At 44.7% G+C, this 19,092-nt stretch overlaps 2 protein-coding genes across 5 annotated transcripts; one reads left to right on the top strand and one right to left on the bottom strand.

Moving 5' to 3' along the window:
* Positions 1 to 1,828: 1,828 nt before the first annotated feature.
* LOC144110531 (uncharacterized) lies at positions 1,829 to 18,677 on the bottom strand. Of its 4 annotated transcripts, none has more exons than XM_077643528.1 (2): positions 18,591 to 18,677; positions 1,829 to 9,354 (listed from the first exon to the last, which is right to left on the bottom strand). In XM_077643528.1, exon 2 carries the CDS (start codon positions 7,771 to 7,773, stop codon positions 6,880 to 6,882), a length of 894 nt encoding a protein of 297 aa, XP_077499654.1. In that variant the 5' UTR covers positions 7,774 to 9,354; positions 18,591 to 18,677; the 3' UTR covers positions 1,829 to 6,879. The 4 variants fall into 4 exon arrangements, with proteins under 4 accessions (XP_077499654.1, XP_077499653.1, XP_077499655.1 ...); XM_077643527.1 differs by lacking the exon at positions 18,591 to 18,677 and adding an exon at positions 10,364 to 15,053; XM_077643529.1 differs by lacking the exon at positions 18,591 to 18,677 and having other exon boundaries at positions 1,829 to 7,820; positions 9,246 to 15,036.
* LOC144110532 (protein lethal(2)essential for life-like) lies at positions 15,171 to 16,092 on the top strand. Its single transcript, XM_077643531.1, has one exon. It carries the CDS (start codon positions 15,294 to 15,296, stop codon positions 15,822 to 15,824), a length of 531 nt encoding a protein of 176 aa, XP_077499657.1. The 5' UTR covers positions 15,171 to 15,293; the 3' UTR covers positions 15,825 to 16,092.
* Positions 18,678 to 19,092: the final 415 nt, after the last annotated feature.

Raw genomic sequence — 19,092 nt, 5'->3', positions numbered from 1 at the left:
TCGAGCAACACTCCCTGAACACTGAAGAAGGGAGGAAACCACTGGACACTCTAGGGCTAGACTGTTGGTCCAGCCCAGAGATTGTGGGCAGTGGACTAAGCAGTAATTTTCACTATTGTAAGCGGCACTCTGTTACACAATACGAGCTTAAAACAGCAACGTACGGCAACGACCTTGTTCTAGACCACCATGTTCTTTTTTTTTTTTTTACAAGCCTTCATTCCTTGCCTCACATTGCGCAGGAAGCTCTAGGGGCCTGCAAACAAGATTTTTTTCTATTTCACCTAGCACCCCCTTTGTCAAAAGTAACGGAGCAACAGGTTTTTGCTTCCCAACCGTATAACGGAGCCGTTACGGCACCCCTAAAGACCGAAAAGGTGTCAAAACGTGAGGACAAGGGCTCACCTTACTTTGCACCGATTCAGAGCATAAGGGCCGCCATAAGTGCTTCACTACGTGGCTATGAAACAAACCACGTGTGCCCGGTTACTTTCGAAAAAGGGGGTACATCCTTACGCACGCTGCAGCCCGCATATACAACGAAGAGCAAAGCATTTATGTAATCCAGAAATTCTAGCAGCTGTCCGCGCACATATTACGCAAGAGATCAAGAATGCAAACAGGATAAATGCCGTGGGCAAAACCACGCAAATGAATGTACGGCCAGCTTGACGAATAGCTAGCAGACAATCGGACGAGAGTACAAGAGCCGGAATTCGTTTATTATGAATAAAACCGCTTCAAAATGAAATTACTGCGTTAAACACATACCGCTTAGCGCTGCAGACGTGTCGGCCATAGAAAATCTGGTGAATTTGAAACTCTGGTCCACCCGCCGCAGTGCTGGCTCAGTGGTCAGAGCACCCGGCTACTGACTCGGAGTACCTGGGTTCGAACCTGACCGCGGCGGCAGCGTTTTGATGGAGGCAAAGCGCAAAAGGCGCCTGCGTACTCTGCGATGTCAGTGCACGTTAAATATCTCCAGGTGGTTGAAATAATTCCGGAACCCTCCACTACCGCACCACTTCCTTTCTTCTTAAATTCCCACCTTCTTCCCTTACCTTATGGGGGGGGGGAGAGAGAGAGATCGGGTGCCCATCGAGATATGTAGTTACTGCACCATTTCCTGTCCTCAAAAACCAATTTTCGAATTTTCAGGGGCCGTTTTCTAGTGTGCACTTATCTGTCCTCAGAAATAGTCTATATTCCACTAGGTGGCGCAGACTGGGTTGGCTATTTCTGTGTTTGTGAAAGTAGCGACACCCTCCTCCCTTCGGCTGCTTTCCTCCTTAGTTCTCCTCGAATTACACTCCCCCACTGGAAGGTGCGCTGCGCACCGCAATCAACCTGCCTACATGCACCAGACGCCACCGGAGGGTCAATGGCAGGGCGTGTTGTTCTGGCTCTTGAAACTGTTCATTTAAAAACTGCTATGCACAAGTAATATAATCGCCTTGAAATGTTACGTTAGGTTGTTGTGGCACATATCCATCATGACAACTAAGCAACAAACCAGAAGGCATGCTCTAAATGGCAAGAAACAATTTGCACTTCAGCATCATTCTAAGGTACAGTGAGACATCGGGAACGGAAAGTAAAACTGAGCAGGAAATTAAGCTGCCATCAGTCTTGGGTAACAGACAGACGGCATTGAATGGGGCTGACGGCCACTTCAGAAATCTTATGAACCTATGTGCATGAAAGATATACAAGCTGATTTTGACAACCCATTTGGCTAATGTATGAAACAAAAGCGTCAAGTGTCGCATGGTTTCATTTCCAACTTGCAATCTGTAAGCTCGTACGACTACTAATCAGAGGTAGTGCATATACAATAAAGTCATATTTATTTCTTGTCAAAAATCTATTGGTCAGCAAAGTGACCTGGGTGAAACAGCATCTGATTTTGTTGGCACAATACTGGTCGCCCTTAAAGACCGCAAGACATGGCGGATACAAAATAATTACAACACACCGTTCCACATACAAAACAAATGTGTTGATACACACTGTTACATATTTGAAAAACAATCCCGAGTAGCATCTTTAAATTTATTGTCACAATACTGGCCACCTTGTAAACGGCCGTAAGATGTGGCGTATACAGTATACTTTTAAAACACACAGTTTCAAATACAAAAGTAATGCATACAAAAACAGTAACATATTTGGAAGAGAATGCCGAAAACTCTTAACGGAAAAAAAGGATCAGCTTACTGTCCATAAGGTATTTTCTATGGCAATCGTTACTATGGCAAACGGGGTAACGAACAGGCTTCAGCTTAAACTGAGGACAACGCAGCAAGCAATGCAAAGGAAAATGATAGGTGTAGTGGTGTTAAGACACAGAACGAGGGCACAGTGGGTCAGGGAACAAGCGAAGGTTAACAACACCCTAGTCAAATTCTTGTGGAAGAAACTAGCTTGGGCAGGCATGTAACTGAAAACAAGATAATTAACCGATGGTCGCTAAGGGTAACAGACTGGATCCCAAGAGAAGGCAAGCATAGTGGGGTGCGGCAAAAAGTTATGCAGGCGGATGAGATTAAGACGTTTGAAGGGATAGGGTGGCTGCAACTGGCACAGGACAGGGTTAGTTGGGGAGATACGAGAGAGGCCTTTGTACTAAAGTGGGCGTAATCAGGCTGCCGCTGCTGTTGATGATGATACACGCAACTGAAAATAACTTTTAAATCCAACTGTAAGGGTAGTATCCAAAAGACATCTATTAAAGTTTAGTATAATGTAGACATTACCAGCAATGTTGAATGCCATTTACAAAGAATTTGAAAGGAAAGGCCATTTGTGTAAAGAAGAGCTCAGAGGCCAAAATAAAGATGCAACCAATATGATTAAAATTAATTTAGATATGCGTTAGATTCACAAATAATATTAGTTTTTAGCTTTGCTACCACTGATTGCGAGTTCATCTGGATTCACTGTTCTCAACTGCAGAAAGCCCACTTCCATAAATTAGAGCTCAGCAGCCAGAAAAGAGATGTGCCCAATGATTACAATGAATTTAGATGCACATTAGAGTCGTAAACGGTGAAAGTTTGTAGCTTTGCTACTGCTGATTTGCAAGTTCACCTGAGTTTACTATTCTCACCATACTGCCTAATCCAGAGTGGACATCAACTTTTCTGAACATGGTTACACAAACAAAACAAACTGAGAAGACAAAAATAACGTGGTTTTTAAATTTCGCAAATGCTCCGCAAAGCATGCTGAAACATCAAGAGATACACAGTACTTCACACAAAACAGCCCTTTTCGTCTGCCCAAAGTCTGTCTTTGCTATGTTGATCAGCCATTGTTTCATAAGCAGCTCATCGAGTTTCCCTCGAGGAATGCAAAATTACAAGTTAATCTTTTTTCCAACCAGCTTTAACATTGAAATACGCAGCAGCACCACATCACGCAGTGTGGGCGTGTGCCAGCGGACACTGCACGATGCAGGCTAATCTCGATACGGTGAAACTAAAAAGCAAACAAAAGTTTTTGCACCTCACGGTGACACGGTGACCACGTCAAGGGGCATTCTGGTGCCCAGCAGCCAATGAGTGGGCAGAAAAACCTGCTCCCCATTCTCTTTGGAGAGGTCAGCAATAGGAAAGTGAGGAGGAAGACGCAGGGCGGGGGAAATCCAGGGGACACGTGGGGCAAAGATTTTACAATTTTGCACTTTACGTGTGCTGTACCAATTTGGAAACATGCAATCCAAGCCTGATACCATGACCGTTTGGAATATTGTGTTCTTCCTACATTGAACACAAAGGATATGATGTCAACTGAGACCAAAACGAACATTTGTTGCTCTCGACTGCTGTCCAGCAACACAGAGTATTAGGTTATATGTAGTTATTAGGAATCAGCTTACATAATTTCCATGCAAAAAGTGCATGCTTGTATCGACGATGTTGTGAGACACGAGTTAATTAAATGTTATCGTGATTCATCATGGCAATTGTATCCTTTAACCTATAGCTTTCACGATTTAGCTTTCGTGCTATATTTGTGAAGCCATGTGGTCTTCAACAGCGGTCAACATTTCATTGAGATTTCACTTTTCTTTTCGGCATGCTCTCAATGAATTTTGCATGACTATTTTTGGAAAGCTAAAGGGAAGAATGATGTAGCATCAAGTAATGAGGACAATGAGAGAGTACACACACACAAAAACATCAACTTTATAAACATTGTTTGGCTGCCACTATGCCCAATTTATACCAGGCAACACGCCCCACACACGTGTCCACTCCTGCTGTCCTCGTTACTTGATGCTGCGCCATTCTTCCCTTTAGTATGTCTGACCAACATGCCCAATCCTATGCGCTTCTTAATTTATTTTCTACAATATTATACCACCCCTAACTGGTTATTGAATAGGCATACAAATTTGTGCTTAGTAGTGTAAAGCCGGCATTTATTGCTCGATAGATTTTTGTGTACAGCTGAGTACCATTCCTTATGCATTCCTTAGCTGAGTACCTTTTTATGCAGGTGTCTCTAATTACTACAATATTACTCTTTTTCAACCATCAAGAACATGTGGATGGCAAACTAAACTAGCAACACCACCTAAATAATGCTGCCACCCCATGGAGGTGTATGATTCTAACCTTCTGCATGCAATGTGTACGGGATATTTCACTGGAATTCTCCATCAGTTTATTGCTTGTTCCTTGCATGTCACATCAGGTTGTGGTAGAAAGACTCACTTTCCTCAGGAAAAGAAAGTGAAGAGGATTTTCAATAAACACGTCTCATTTGTGAGCAGCTGAAAGAAAAGAGAGAAAACAAGAGACCGATATTTTTATAGAACTGCTGGGATAATAGTATTCATAACTATATATGTATATATATGGCCGCCGTAGTGGCTCAGTGGTTATGGCGCTCAGCTGCTAACCCATAAGACGCGGGTTCGATTCCGGCCAAAATAGTCAAATTTCGTGGAGGCGAAATTCTAAAGGCCTGTGTACTGTGAAATGTTAGTACACAGAACCCCAGGCAGTCGAAATTTCCAGAGTCCTCCACTATATATATATATATATATATATATATATAAAGGTAATTAAAACAGGTTTAAAAGCTCTGCTGTTCACACAGTGCAGCCATTTCAAATAGTGATGAACCAACCTGCCCAATCTACATTTCTGTTTTAGAAAACTGAAATATACCTTGTGAAGACAAAGACGACGAACGTGCAGACGTGCGCACACAAATAATCCGAAGTGTTCTGGATCCATAAAGGGAATGCTTGCTTTCATATCCCATCAATAGGCGTAGGAGTGCCTGGTTTTGTTTTCTTTTAGTTCTTTGGTCCGTCGCTCTTTGCAACATATGTGCTCCATCTAAGAATGGCTGAATTAATGATTTTTATCTGTTTTTAGTTTATCTCTGTATTCTAGTGCCATTACTTTCAGCCCATGAATTTAAAAACACTATAAATAGAGCGACCAGTTGTTATTCGGCGTATGTCTATGCCTTGTCCGCGTTGTGCTTGCACTGCCACCATGTGTAAAGGCAGTCACCTCGCTGCAGTGCTCACACTTGTGTGGATGGATGCTCACCCGTGTGGGTACGAAGATGGTGCATCAAGGTGCTGTTGAGAGCAAAGCTGCCGATAGCTTCAGCTTTTTGTGGGCACTATATCCTTGCACTTTGCATGGATGAAAAAAATTTTATTGGTTTGATTACAAATCCCAGAAACTGTTACAGCACACAATTACAACTGATAAACCACTCCCAAGCAGCAAGTAAACCATTTGTGACCTAATCAACATCATGAAAAAAAAGATAATATTGAACCGCAAATCTGAGAGCGCAATGGAATACTGGCTACACGTGGGGTTCATCTGAAAACAAAGAGACGTCAACCAGTAGAATGAATCTTCGCTGTTAACAAGGACCCTGTGCTGGGAGCAGAAACGTCAAGTAAGACCTTCTTTCTGGTTGGCGCATCTGTTTTCAAAGTATTAATGCTCACAACACATAGCTAAATCTAAAGATGGAGTAGATGTTTCTTGAACCTCACTGGTTTTTAACAAATGCAACTCCACAAGTTGTTTATCAAATGAAATAACTTTTTATGTCAATGGCACCTTGAGAAATAGTCACAAAACCACGTTCACTTCAGTTTCCGTAAAGAAAGCATATATACAGTGGCTTGATATAGAAATCCTTCAATACCCCAAAACTGCCACTGTAAAATGTAATGAAAACAACTGCTGTTGAGACAGTGAGGTGATTGTTTGCCTCCAAATCTATAAAGCATGTTTGTCAAGACTGACAATGCAAATTGTAATAAAAATACACCACATGCAACGATAGCAGATTATTCAACACCAGATAATGCACAGGAGTCTAGTGCAATAAAGCCTCGTTTTTTTAAAAACTTAAATCAAGAAAAAACTCTAGAAACCTGCAAACAAAAGCGAGCAATGTTTATCATCCAGCAGCTAAGCTTGGTTTCTTTGCTCTTGAGTCCCAATAATACAGCCACAACACAAGCATGGATGGAAAAATGAAACAGCATGCTTCTGTGGTGGCATTACATTCGCAAAAGAACGCAGAACTGCTTTGACATAAGTAAGTCAATTTGCTAGCTAGTGCCAAACACTGCAGCCACAATTCATGCACATCATTCAATGCGCTGAAACTAATAAAATGACGACATGATCATATCCGTACATGGCACAATTTCAGTCTCACTCATGACAGTACCAGCTTGGAATGTTCAGGTTTCTTATGGAGGAGTGAACGCAACCTAAGGATTGCTCTGTGTAGACGTACTTTGAAGAAATGTAAATTTGCATTCTTTTCTCAAGAAGGCAAATTAAAAAAATGAGACAAGTCAGCTATAAATGGTTTTAACATCTAATGCTGGGAAAAGCTATCAAAACATTGAGGAACTGTGGTTTTTGAAGTGTGTTTGGTATTTTCATGGCGTTTTAAATTATCTTTTTCTTTAAACGTCATTGTGCAGAACTGACACTGATAAGGTCTTTCACTCTTATGTGCTCGCATATGCTTAGCAAGGACTGAACTCTGTCTAAAGGCCATGGGGCAGAGCTGGCACTGGAGTGGTCTCTCACCCGTGTGGGTTCGAAGGTGTACCACCAATGTTTCCTTTTGAGAAAAGCTGTTCCCACAGTGGTCACAGTTGTATGGACGCTCACCCGTGTGGGTACGAAGGTGTTGCACCAGGTTCCCCTTTTGAGTAAAGCTGCTGTCACAGTGGTCACATTTATATGGACGCTCACCAGTATGGGTGCGAAGGTGTTCCTCCAGGTGGCGCTTTCGAGAAAAGCTGCTGTCACAGTGGTCACACCTGTATGGATGCTCGCCCGTGTGGGTACGAAGGTGGCCTATCAGGATGTTCTTGAGAGCAAAGCTGCTTTCACAGTGGTCACACTTGTATGGACGCTCACGTGTGTGGGTGTGAAGGTGTCTGTTCAGTTTGGACCTTTGAGTAAAGCTGCTCTCACAGTGGTCACACTTGTATGGACGCTCACCCGTATGGGTGCGAAGGTGTTCCTCCAGGTGGCTCTTTCGAGAAAAGCTGCTGTGACAGTGGTCACACTTGTATGGACGCCCACCAGTGTTCGTATGTGGGTGGTCCATCAGGGTGACCTTTTGAGCAAAGCTGCTTGCGTAATGGTTACACTTGGAGGGACAGTCATCCGATTGGGTGGGAAGGTGCTGCTCTTGGCGGTTTTTCTTCGTGAAGCTCCGACTGCAGTGGGGGGACTGGTGCAGTTGCTGACTCATGTTCTCCCCAGACGTCACTCCGAGCTTGGGATCAGCTGTGACCAGGCCTGCACCAAGAAAGGCGGGGTGTTTTCAGGTCAATACGAGACCATGCGTGTTATAACTAATTTGGCAATATTACACATTCAACTAAGTTTTTTTTCAAGGTCAATGGGTTGACCATCAAAACAAAAAAGAGTGTTTAAATAAAACTTCCTCCTATTTATTAATTGCCATGAAGCTGGAGGGAGAATATTTTAACTTTCAAACAATTACTCAGAGCAATGAGCATACTCTGTAGCCAACTTAAAAGAGTGGCAGCAACTTAGACAAATTGCTCGTATAATGCCTGGGTTCATGGAGGAGATCTTCCAAGCCTGCCCAAGCGTTTTTCACAAATAACGTAATGTCTATGAGCTTTCATCAGTGACACAGTACACCGGCAATGAGTCTTCTTTCTGGCTATTAAAGCAAAGTAAAAAGTTATGAAGGCGAAACTCCTCTAATAAATCTAGCATAATGAGGACTGGTGGTCTGATGAAATAAATCCAGAACGGAAACGCTCACGGTAAAAACCACAAGGAAGAAACCAATTCTGCCAGCAGTGTCACCAATATAAAACAGCACTAAAGATAAACATGAATCATTAATAGCAAGTCACAATGAACCAGATTGGATAAGTATTTCCCAACATTAAATAGGATCAGAAGTACAAGCAATAGAAGCTACTGTAAACATCAGATAAAACAGTAGTGATTAAATTCGCCCCACTTCATCTGAAAGCACGCCAAAAGGTATTACTATTGCTGTGTGGAGCTCACATTATCAAGTTGTACGCAGAAGCATACAGAAAACAATAAGCCATGAAATAATGAGACACAAAAGCTCAAAAGGGTGACAGAACCACAATGGAAACTGAAGAGCTAAACTGGTAAGACTACAGCACAAAAAGCAAGACAGAGTATGATGCATAAAAGGCACAGCCGCACAAACACATGCACTTTTTCTACTGCAGCTTTTTTGCTGTGTGCACTCTAGCTTGTGTCTGTAACTTGTGCTGTAGTCTGCTGGATCCAAAGGTTTTCTCAGCAATCATGCACAATTCCACCTGTGAAAAGTTTCACGATATCCGTTAACGTTGAAATGACAGTTGGTTGGTTTATATGGTTTAACATCGCACAGCAACTCAGGCTATGAGGGATGCCTTAGTGGAGGAATCCAGGTAATTTTAACAAACTGGGGTTCTTCAACATGTATTGACATCATACATTACATGGCCTCCTAGCATTTTGCTTCTATCAAAATGCAACCACAGCAGCTGGGATTGAACCCGTGTCTTTTGAGTCAGCAGCCGAGCACCCTAACCACTGAGACACCATGGCTGGTTGCTGAAACAATGAGGTAGTGCTCCAGGCGTTAACAAGGCAGGGTCTGATGCGTCTCATTTTGTGCAACGATACCACAGTCTGAGATCACTGGCTATGCTACTTTACATCATGAACATCAAGCAGTTCTGCCTGCAAATGGTGAAAGCAGTGGTTTTAGAAGATGGTCCTTCGGTCAGCTTGTGTACTCATTGGTCGCCAGTATTCGTTTCCATGCCTGCAAAATGAAATGGAGCAAAAAGTTGATTACAATAAGAACTGCAAGGCTACAAACCACAGCATTTTGTTAAAGTATAAACACCTAATTTTGATGGCAGGTTTTCTTCTCTACAGTAATGCAGAAGATACTATCATGCATGAATCCCCACTTATATTTGGCTATGACCGGTAAATAATTTATAATCGAATTGTTCAATCCTGCTTCTTCAGTTTCTACAGCTGAACAATTACAGTGATATCAACGTGTGCTTATAGGTCACGTGCGACATGACAGAACTGCAATATAATCGCCGCTTCTGCATTCGTTGTCATTCCGTCACTTGAAGCAAGCTGGGTTTAGCATTATCGTGAATTAAAATGAGGAAGCAGCGATTTTACCGCAGTTCTTTCGTGCCTTACATGACTCATAAGCAAGAAAAAAGAAAGAATACCAATCTTAGAATAAAGTAACTGCCCAAGCTCCTTCAACTATCATCCAATATCTGCGACAAGCATCCCCTCAAAGCTGTTTTAACGTATAACATGAAGCCTTATGGCACACTTTGAGGCAATTATTTTTATATCCAAAGCACAGTTTTAGACAGCTACTCAACAGCATGGGCTACAAAACACAGATAACATGATCAAATGAAGGCAACTGCATAATCACTTATTACTGAGTTTTTAGGCCTTAAAGCAATACAATAATTGTTAATAGGGATGAAACACTTCTGGGGAAGGCCTATGCAATTTATGTGCACTGTAGTAGGGTGCAACTTATAGATATGTTACCTATAGGGTGCCACATTACTCCACTGACCGATCCCAATATTAAATAAAATTAGCTATCTAATGTCGTACTGTGTTGAACAATTAAGAGGCATCAAAACTTTTGAGCTCATAATAAAATCGTATGATTAGCTTTCTTAATTAAACACTTTAACAACAGACTACTTCACAGAGAAATTCTGTCCAGCGGTCATAAATGTGACCAGTTGCACTGAAGGCTTAGTGTTATCCAAACATACCAGTCATAATTCATCTCTTCCAAGCGTCCCATCCACTGTTACACAGCATGCCACACTGTTCTTTTAGTGTATGATTAGCCTTCTCAACAAGAAAATCTTTTGTGGTGGAGTTGAGGTATCGATGCCAGAATGAAGAAAGACGCGATGTTCCATGGGCGCAAGGCGTGCCACCAAATCCCCTGTTTATTCCAACCAACGATGTATATATACAGATTAATCTAGATGGTGCTAGAGATACCTACTAACAGTAGCGCCCTCTATACACAACATCTTTCCTCCCCGAAATGACAAGAAAAAGAAATGGAAGCTAAAAGTCCCAAACTGTTTCAGGCAAGCACAAAAAAAAAATAAGACACAACAAGCAATTTAGGTTACATAGTCCCGGTACCACACGGGCACTGTCCTTTGCCGCTGAGATTACGTGGCACTTCCACAGCCACATTTTCCCTCCGTAAAGTGTTTCCTTGCTGTTGGCTGTGCTCTGTCTACTGCCCATTATGCATTTCACATTCTGTACCGACGATTGATGTAGCTTCCTGATGCCTTGATTCAACCTGCATTGCATCTGTTACCATCTCACGACAATCATCAGCCGCTGCTGTAGTGTCTGCTGCCATCAAGGTCGTGTTCCCAGTACCTGCAGAAGACTCAAAGTAGGACAGATCAGTCTCCAGATCAACCGCTCCTCCATGATGCCCCTTCACCTTCTCAACTAACATCGGTGCATCTTGCTGACCTCCCCGGGCAACTACCGTCAACTTTGACGCATTCCATTTTTTTCAGTCTGCTAGTAAAAATGAATTCCTACCTATACGCTTCTTCACCTCCTATGGCAAGGAAAACTTCTGCTCGCCTTTCATGCCAGTATCCCTCCGTATCTTCACAAAGTCCACTGTGTTGACGGTGGAATCTATGGCACCCCATTTTGCATCCGTGTAGCTTTTCACTCTATGCTGGTTCTTGACCCACTGTCGCAAGTCTGCCATGTGCGCCACTGGCTCATCGAAGAATCCTCCTCCTGGGGGGCCAACAACATCCAACCGAGTTCGAGGTCGCCTTCCGTGTAGCAAGAACGCTGGAGACAACCCTGTTGTAGCATGTGGCGTAGCCCTGTAGATGCTCAGGTATTCCAGGATAGCTTCCTTCAATGGCCTGCGCTCCACTGACTCAGTCTGTATGTACCCCTTCAGAACACAATTGAACCGTTCGACCTGGCCATTGCACTGCAGGTAATACAACGATGTCACATAATGCTCAATGCCCTTATCCTGCAAAAATTCCTGAAAATATGTGGAGATAAATTGACGTCCATTGTCTGTAACCACATTCCCTGGGTACCCTTCCCGTGCAGAAAGCTCTAGCAAGACTGACTACTGACTGTGCAGTTATAGATGAAACAAAAAACTTCAGGCCACTTGCTGTGATAATCCACGACTGTTACTGCAAACCTGCAGTCTGGCGGTGCTCGTTCCATTGGGCCCACAATATCTATTTCCATCTTATCCCATGGCTTCTGTGGCCATGGTACTGGCTGCAGGGGGGCTGTCATAGTTTTTGCAGACTTTTCTGCCGCTTTACAAACTGCACAGCTTCTGATGGCATTTCCCACATCGTCATTCATTCTAGGCCACCAGTACAACTCTCTCAGCCGCTGCTTTGTCCTGACAATGCCCGGATGAAATTTGTAAGCAATTGCAACAAACTTGGATACGAGATCCACTGGAGGCACTATTCGCTCCGCCCGAAGCAGCAATCCCTCCGCAACAGAACGTTCATCCCGAATGCGTGCAAACAGTAAGAGCTTTCCTGTGAGCTCCTTGTTTTCTGGCCACCCAGACATGATGTACTGCATCACCTCCTACAACACTGGGTCATTATCTGTTGCTTCCTGTAGTTGACTTTTCGTAACCACACTTGACACCACAGAGACTACCTTCTCCAAAGGGGCTCACCTTCCACAGACGGCACAGGCAACCGAGACAGTGCATCCGCCACCACATTGGTTTCTCTCTTTGTATACTGTACAGTAAAGCTGTACTGCATGAGCCTTGCACACCACCTTTCTATTCGAAGCGGGCGCCGTCCTGTGCCACTACTGGATAGCAAAGTCACCAGTGCCTGATGGTCGGTCCTTAGAATGAACTTTCGGCCCCACAAATATACATGCCAGTACTCACAAGCCCATAGGCATGCCAATGCTTCCCGTTTTCCTGTAGAATGCCTATGCTCTTGTGATGTCAAAGTCCTGGATGCAAATGCCACTGTGCGCGACTCCCCATCAACGACTTGTTGCAACACAGCCCCTAGCCCATTGGACGAGGCATCAGCCGTCACCTTTACAGGTAGCGCCCTGTCAAACATGGCCACGGCCCCGCACGATGCCAGCAGCGCCTTGGCCTTGCAGAAACTGTCCTCGGCGCTCCGGTCCCAACAGAAATCCTGGCCCTTGCGAAGAAGACGCCGCAATGGCTCCACTTCCTCTGCATAGTGTGGAATAAAACGAGAATAATACTCCAGAAGTTCAAAAAAAGAACGGAGACCAACCACATCAGTCGGTGGCTGTGCACAAAGAATTGCGTCAACTTTCGACTTCAGGGGCCTGAGCCCTTTAGCACTGACATGGTGGCCCAAGAATGACAGTTCTTGCACCTCAAACGCACATTTCTTGTTTAGTTGCAGGCCAGCCTTAGCAATCCGTCGCAAAACCTCACGCAAGTGGTCCAGCTGTTCCCTCTTTGTCCTGCCGAAAACAATGATAGCCCTTCAAAATCTGCATCATCCACTGAAATGTAGCCGGGGCAGAGGCGAGGCCAAAACATACTCTGCGGAAAAGGAACAGTCCTTCATGCATCACGAACGTTATTTCTCAACTGCCTTCAGCCAACTCCATTTGGTAGTACGCGGATGCCAAGTCCAATTTTGAAAACCATGCTGCCCCATTCAGCTCATTCAAGAGTTCTTCAGTATGAGGTAGTGGAAACCCATCAGCCACTACTGCTTTGTTTGCTTCCCGCAAATCTACGCACAGGCAGATCCGTCCATTCTTTTTTTTCACAACCGCCGACACCCACTCCGAGGCATTCACACGCTCAATGATGCCTTCCTGTTCCAACCTTGCTAGCTCATAAGAAACTTGCTCTCATAGTGACAGAGGCAGGTGCTGAACTTTCGCTCTCACGGGCTTCACATTGGCGCGCAGCTTCACTTCATGTACTATGTTTTTCGCCAACCCTAATTTGTCGGCAAAAAGAAAAGAGAACTCTCATAGTTCGGGGGGTAGTGACTTGGTGCTCGCCGTTGTCCGCAGACATGCCAACGACGCTCCATCAATGCGTAACCGTAGCTGTTGCACTGCGTGCAAACCCAATAACGCCATGCCCTGTGGAACAACGTGGAACCGAAGGTTGGCCGACACACTCCCATGCCTAGTTTTGGCCACAAAGCAACCGATGACCGGAATCCTTTTGCCAGAGAAGTCCCGCAGCGTCGCTACAGCAGGACCCAAAGCAAATCGGCAGGCGAACTTTTCTTGATATACATGATGTGGTAAAATGGACAGAGCTGAGCCACTGTCTATCAGCAGCTGAACTGGTTCGTCCTCGACGCACACATCTGTGACCAAGGTGCCCCGTTTCGCCTGCGTCACTGTCAGCACGCCCAACACCTCCGTGCAGTCTTCATCTCGAATAGCTCGCACTTCTGCTTCTACGCGGCCTTCACATACTACTTGGAAATGCCTAATCTTGTGGCACCTTGCACAACGCACATTCCTGCAAGTTGGCCAGGTGTCCTGCTGAGCCGCACCGGTAGCACCTGCGCACCAGACCTGACGAGGAACCCGAGGAACCGCCCCTCAGCGGTTGACATTTTGCCTCCGTCACTCACTGGACACGGGAAGCCTCATAACCGTCCTCATACAGTAGGACGCCGTCTCATGACTCTTCATACGCCCGCAGAATGTAGACTGCCTCATCCAGCGTAAGTTTCGACCCTTTAAACAACAGCTTCTGTCGCAATTCCATACTTCGAATGCCATCGACATACATGTCATGCAAGGCTGCCTCAAGAATGACGTCGAAGTCGCAGGTCTTCGCCAATTGTCGCAGAGCTGCGACATAGTCGCGTATCGGTTCATCTGGGAGCGGCCGTCGCAGCGAGAACCTGCGACGCTCATCGAGGACGTTAACAGTACTTGTGAAATGGCGTTCCAGCAGGCCGAGTGCTTCATCATAAACGTTTGCAGTAGCACTCGCTTGCTCTGACTTCTGGCCGAGCAAATCCGATGCGGCGCTCGCAGTCTTCGGTTCCGGAGTCAGCGTGCGGAAAACCCGACGACCCTCAACTCCTAGACATTGTAGCAGGATGGCCCTCTTCCAAACCTGTGACTTCTCGTCCAGTCCTGTTGCTTGCAGAAAATTCGCGAAGTGTCGGCTAACGTATCGCTATGGTGGCATAGTATCGCTGACTGCGCCGAACCGGTCCGTTGGCGCCCTCGGAAAAAGAAAAAAAAAAAACTCAGGCGCCCGGTCGCAGCTCGCCTCACTCCCTTCGCGATGTCATGGCATCAATACAGGTAACTGACGTGTCACTGGAATCTATTTAACAAGAAAAAGAAATCGGCTCGGGAACAAGCTCGAAATTTCTAGACGCCCGACCGCCGCAGGCCGGTCGTTATCCGTAGCAGACGACAAAAACAAAAACCAACCGCTTGCGTCACTCGTGTTCACGTGATGCGCCTCGTTTTCTCTACCGGTCTAGCTCTCTAATCGCAAAGCCCGGATGTTCGAGAAATTTCGGAGAGCAGACGACGCGCGGATATAAAAGCAGACGACGCACTGCGGAACGCCAGATTTGGTACTCACGAAAGAGTGCAAAGCCTCTCCGTGTGGCTGCGAAGACTACTTGGCAACTGCGCTACGCAAGCTTGAGTATGGCGCTGTTCCCGCTTCTGTACCGAGACACCTGGGGTCCCTCGGACTTCGCCCGGCGGTTCTTCAACGACGACTTTGGGCGTGCACTCCTCGACGGTGAGTTGTTCGACCCTCCGTACTTCCACCAGCGGTTCTACGTGGTACCCGGCCGCTCCGACGCCTCGCGAGCGGTCGCCCAGCAACAGCAGGGCTCTGCTGTCGCCTGCACCCCGGACAAGTTCTCCATCCAGGTGGACACCCGCAATTTCGCGCCCGAAGAGATCACGGTGAAGACCCAGGACAACTGTGTCATCATCCACGGCAAGCACGAGGAGAAGTCGGACGACCGGGGCTGCTACATCAAGCGAGAGTTCACGCGACGCTACGTGCTCCCCGAGGACGTCGAACCAGAGTCCGTGAAGTGTCACCTGAACCCTAACGGACTGTTGGCCCTCGAGGCACCGCGCAAGAACGCTCCCAAGAAAGAGGAGAACAAGCCAGTCCCGATCGAAGTTAGCCACGAGTCCAGCGCGGGAGGAGACAAGAAGTGAGCTGGGCCAATGTTTAAAACGACTTTCACATTCTGACTGGCCCATCACGAACAGTTATGTGTGTCGTGTCCAAGAAACTCTTCACCGGCCCCTCGATCAAAGCATAGTACTGCCACTTATGAGGTAACTTCGTCAAGGCTTCACCAAAGCAGGAAGATCATCTGCAAGCTGGTTCTTGCGTATGAAGCAAATATGTCATTTAGTCCTCACGAGGTGGTTGATGTTGTACTTGTGTGTTTTAGTCACTAATAAATTTGTTATCCCTCAACTATGGCTTAACTCTGTGCCTTGTCTGTCTGCCTCTTCGAGTGATCTGTACGTTGCTTGTGAGGCAGGTGCAGTCATTGAAATGTCTTAAATCAATATAAGTAGTATGCTGTGAAGTAATGTAACAAATATGACTGGTTCGATGTAATACTGGCTCTACTACCACAATATATATACAGAGCATAAACAGAATGCTGTAATGTTAAAGGTGTAAACATGAGTACGTTGCCTTCAATATATATGTGCCAAGATATCGACAGTAAAGAAACAGGAAAGCAACAGGAAAGTTCCAATGCAACATGCACAATGGTCCATATCCGTCTGTTTTGGGGAGGAAAATGATACTGAGAAAACAGTAAATATATGTCTGACCCAGTTTACAGGCAAATACACTTTATGCTGGCTAGGTACTTCAAAAAGAAAAATTAAGATAATAATGTGAGCAGAAAATGAACTCTCATTAAGAAAGGTTGTAAATATTAACAGGACAATGTAGAAGGGCAAAGAAAATTACTATGCGTACATTCTGTCACCAAAAGTGAATAAATAAAACCAAGACCCATGCAGCTGATAACTAAACGACTTGGAAAAGCAGACAGGGACACATATGAAAAAACACGGCAAGTACAATTACAACTGGGGCTTGTTTTCAACAGTGCTGGCAATTGTCTCACAGGTCACAGAAAACGACAATTGTCTTTGAAATTCACAAATTTATACGAATTAGTACTTTACAGACGACGTAAATGCATGGTGTTTGATAGCACGTCCAACAAATTTAAGCAGTTCATATCTTTTTGAAAATGAATTTCAGAAAACGAGAAAGTCGAGCTGCTACAATATTACAAAAACAAATTAAAAAATTTCGATGGCATTCTGTGCCCTAGAACACTGAAACAAAGCAGAACAGAAGAAAAAGTAGATGACAGTTTAGAATGCTACATTTGCTTCGAGTACATGGACACACTTAATAGGAAGTTATCAATAAACTACATGTACAGGACCCCTCACTCCTAGCTTCCACACACGAAAGGTGCAGGTGTGCTCTTCGGATGTCCAGTGCGTCCAACATGGCCCCACATTGAAGCAAAGTGGCACAGGCATAGAGGGACCTAGAACCGGTGCTTCTCACCGCCTGCCCCTTCACCTCGATGCAGACATGCAACAAACCGACACGCTGCCACTCTGAGGAGTAAGCCGTGCCGTTCATGTATTCAAGTTAGAAGCCGTGACCCTGTACACAAAAGCACCTAAAGATTTTTACCTGCCGAAAAGTTCAGAGCTCCAAACCTACAAAACTGGATTGTGCAGCATGTGCAGTTAGGGTAACCTCAATTCCTCACCGTGATGAATAAAATTTGCAGTCCTTGAAATGACACGCACTGAAATTTTGAAACAGTGTGCACTATATGCGCTGTGTGATTTTCAAGCTGTGCTATGAGGCATTGGGGGCTATTTGACCATTCAGCATAGCCTCACTAGGTGTGCAGCATTTCTAGCAAGTGCGTTGGTCATCTTATCGACATAGTATACAGCTCAATGAACCCTTCAGCACATTGGCCGACCGATGTTTTACACCCAATGAACTGGCCTCTGAGCTGGCATTTTCACAGTAGTCAATAACTTTGCAATCCATGGATGGTTGCTATGCAGCTGCAAGCAGTATATAGTTATTCAGCTTCTGAACTGTGTCCAGTAATCAGAAAAGTTTATACAGTTAATACTTTATTAAATGTTTGTACCACTACTCCTACTTTTTCTACCCGTTCCTCAAGTGGTGGGCTCCTATGACTCTATGAGTTAAATTTTTTGGCCTTTGAAGCTTGCATACAGGCTGGGCATAATCAAGACTGACATATACACTGTGTTAAACGTAATGGAGTATCATTTCCTGATACTGTTTGCTAGGCATAGTTCAGACAAGCAACTGCATCTGACATTCATCAGAGTGGAAGTCGGTTTTAAACAACAAGAGGAGTGCGCACTACATTTAACTGAACGAAAAAAACTTCGTTTGATCATTGTAGTTAGCTAGGCGCCGCAGACTGTAGTAAGTAATCATTTCTTTCCTTCTTGAGTTGAGTGATGCTGCACTCATTGCACCTATTTTTTCAAATAAAAAAAAACATATAGGACGGGCCGCATGGAAGCGTGAATTTGACCAAAAACCAACACTACGCCAATTGGCTTCGAGGAAATTGTAACGTAGAAAAGGAGAACAAACAAAACCAAACATGCAAACAAATTGTGGAAGCCAAGCAGAAAGCCAAGAAATAGCGAATTATGCTGATCCCTTAGTAGTCATCATAGAATAAACACAAAACGCCTAAAGAGAACACCGCAAAAAACCCATCAGCTTAAACCCTTAAACGTTTGCAACAATATAAAAGCGCTAAAGAAAAGTAAACAAACGCAGCTGTAACCTTGCAGTCACACCAAGACTGCAGCAGATGCTAACTAAAGACGAGAACAGGCTCGATAAAAGATGTGATCACGTACTATAGCGCATACATATAGCTAGTACCAAGCGGCAATAAGTTTTGAAAATGTTCCGTCAATGAATTGCAGTAGAGCAAAAGCGAAACAAGCGCCTACCAACACAGCGAACAGTACGAACACTGAAGGTATGCCGTTGACCTGCACAGCTGGCCCAAGCAGCGTGCGCCAACTTTCGTTAGCTTTTTGGTCGTAGAGAGCGCTCATTGCCGTTCTTCTAGTGTTCCTGTATTTAGGTGCTTCTGCTATGATCATCACCATCATTGTCATCGTTTGCCGTTTCGTACGTGTTATTTGGCATTTATTTTATCTTTCTCTGCTATCCTAATATCGCAGTAAAAATAGCCACAATAAGAACTTTTTCATCTCTATGGAAAGTATAACAAGCGTTTTTCTTTTTGGTCGCTTTCTTTCTGTCGACACCACCATGAAATGGATGATAACGATTACGTGGATAAGCGATAAAACTGCACTGTTTTAAACAAAATAATGAAGGAGGTCATTT

Source organism: Amblyomma americanum, chromosome 11, assembly GCF_052857255.1.
Source record: "Amblyomma americanum isolate KBUSLIRL-KWMA chromosome 11, ASM5285725v1, whole genome shotgun sequence".
Taxonomy (NCBI): domain Eukaryota; kingdom Metazoa; phylum Arthropoda; class Arachnida; order Ixodida; family Ixodidae; genus Amblyomma; species Amblyomma americanum.
This window is presented reverse-complemented; position numbering and strand designations above follow the sequence as displayed.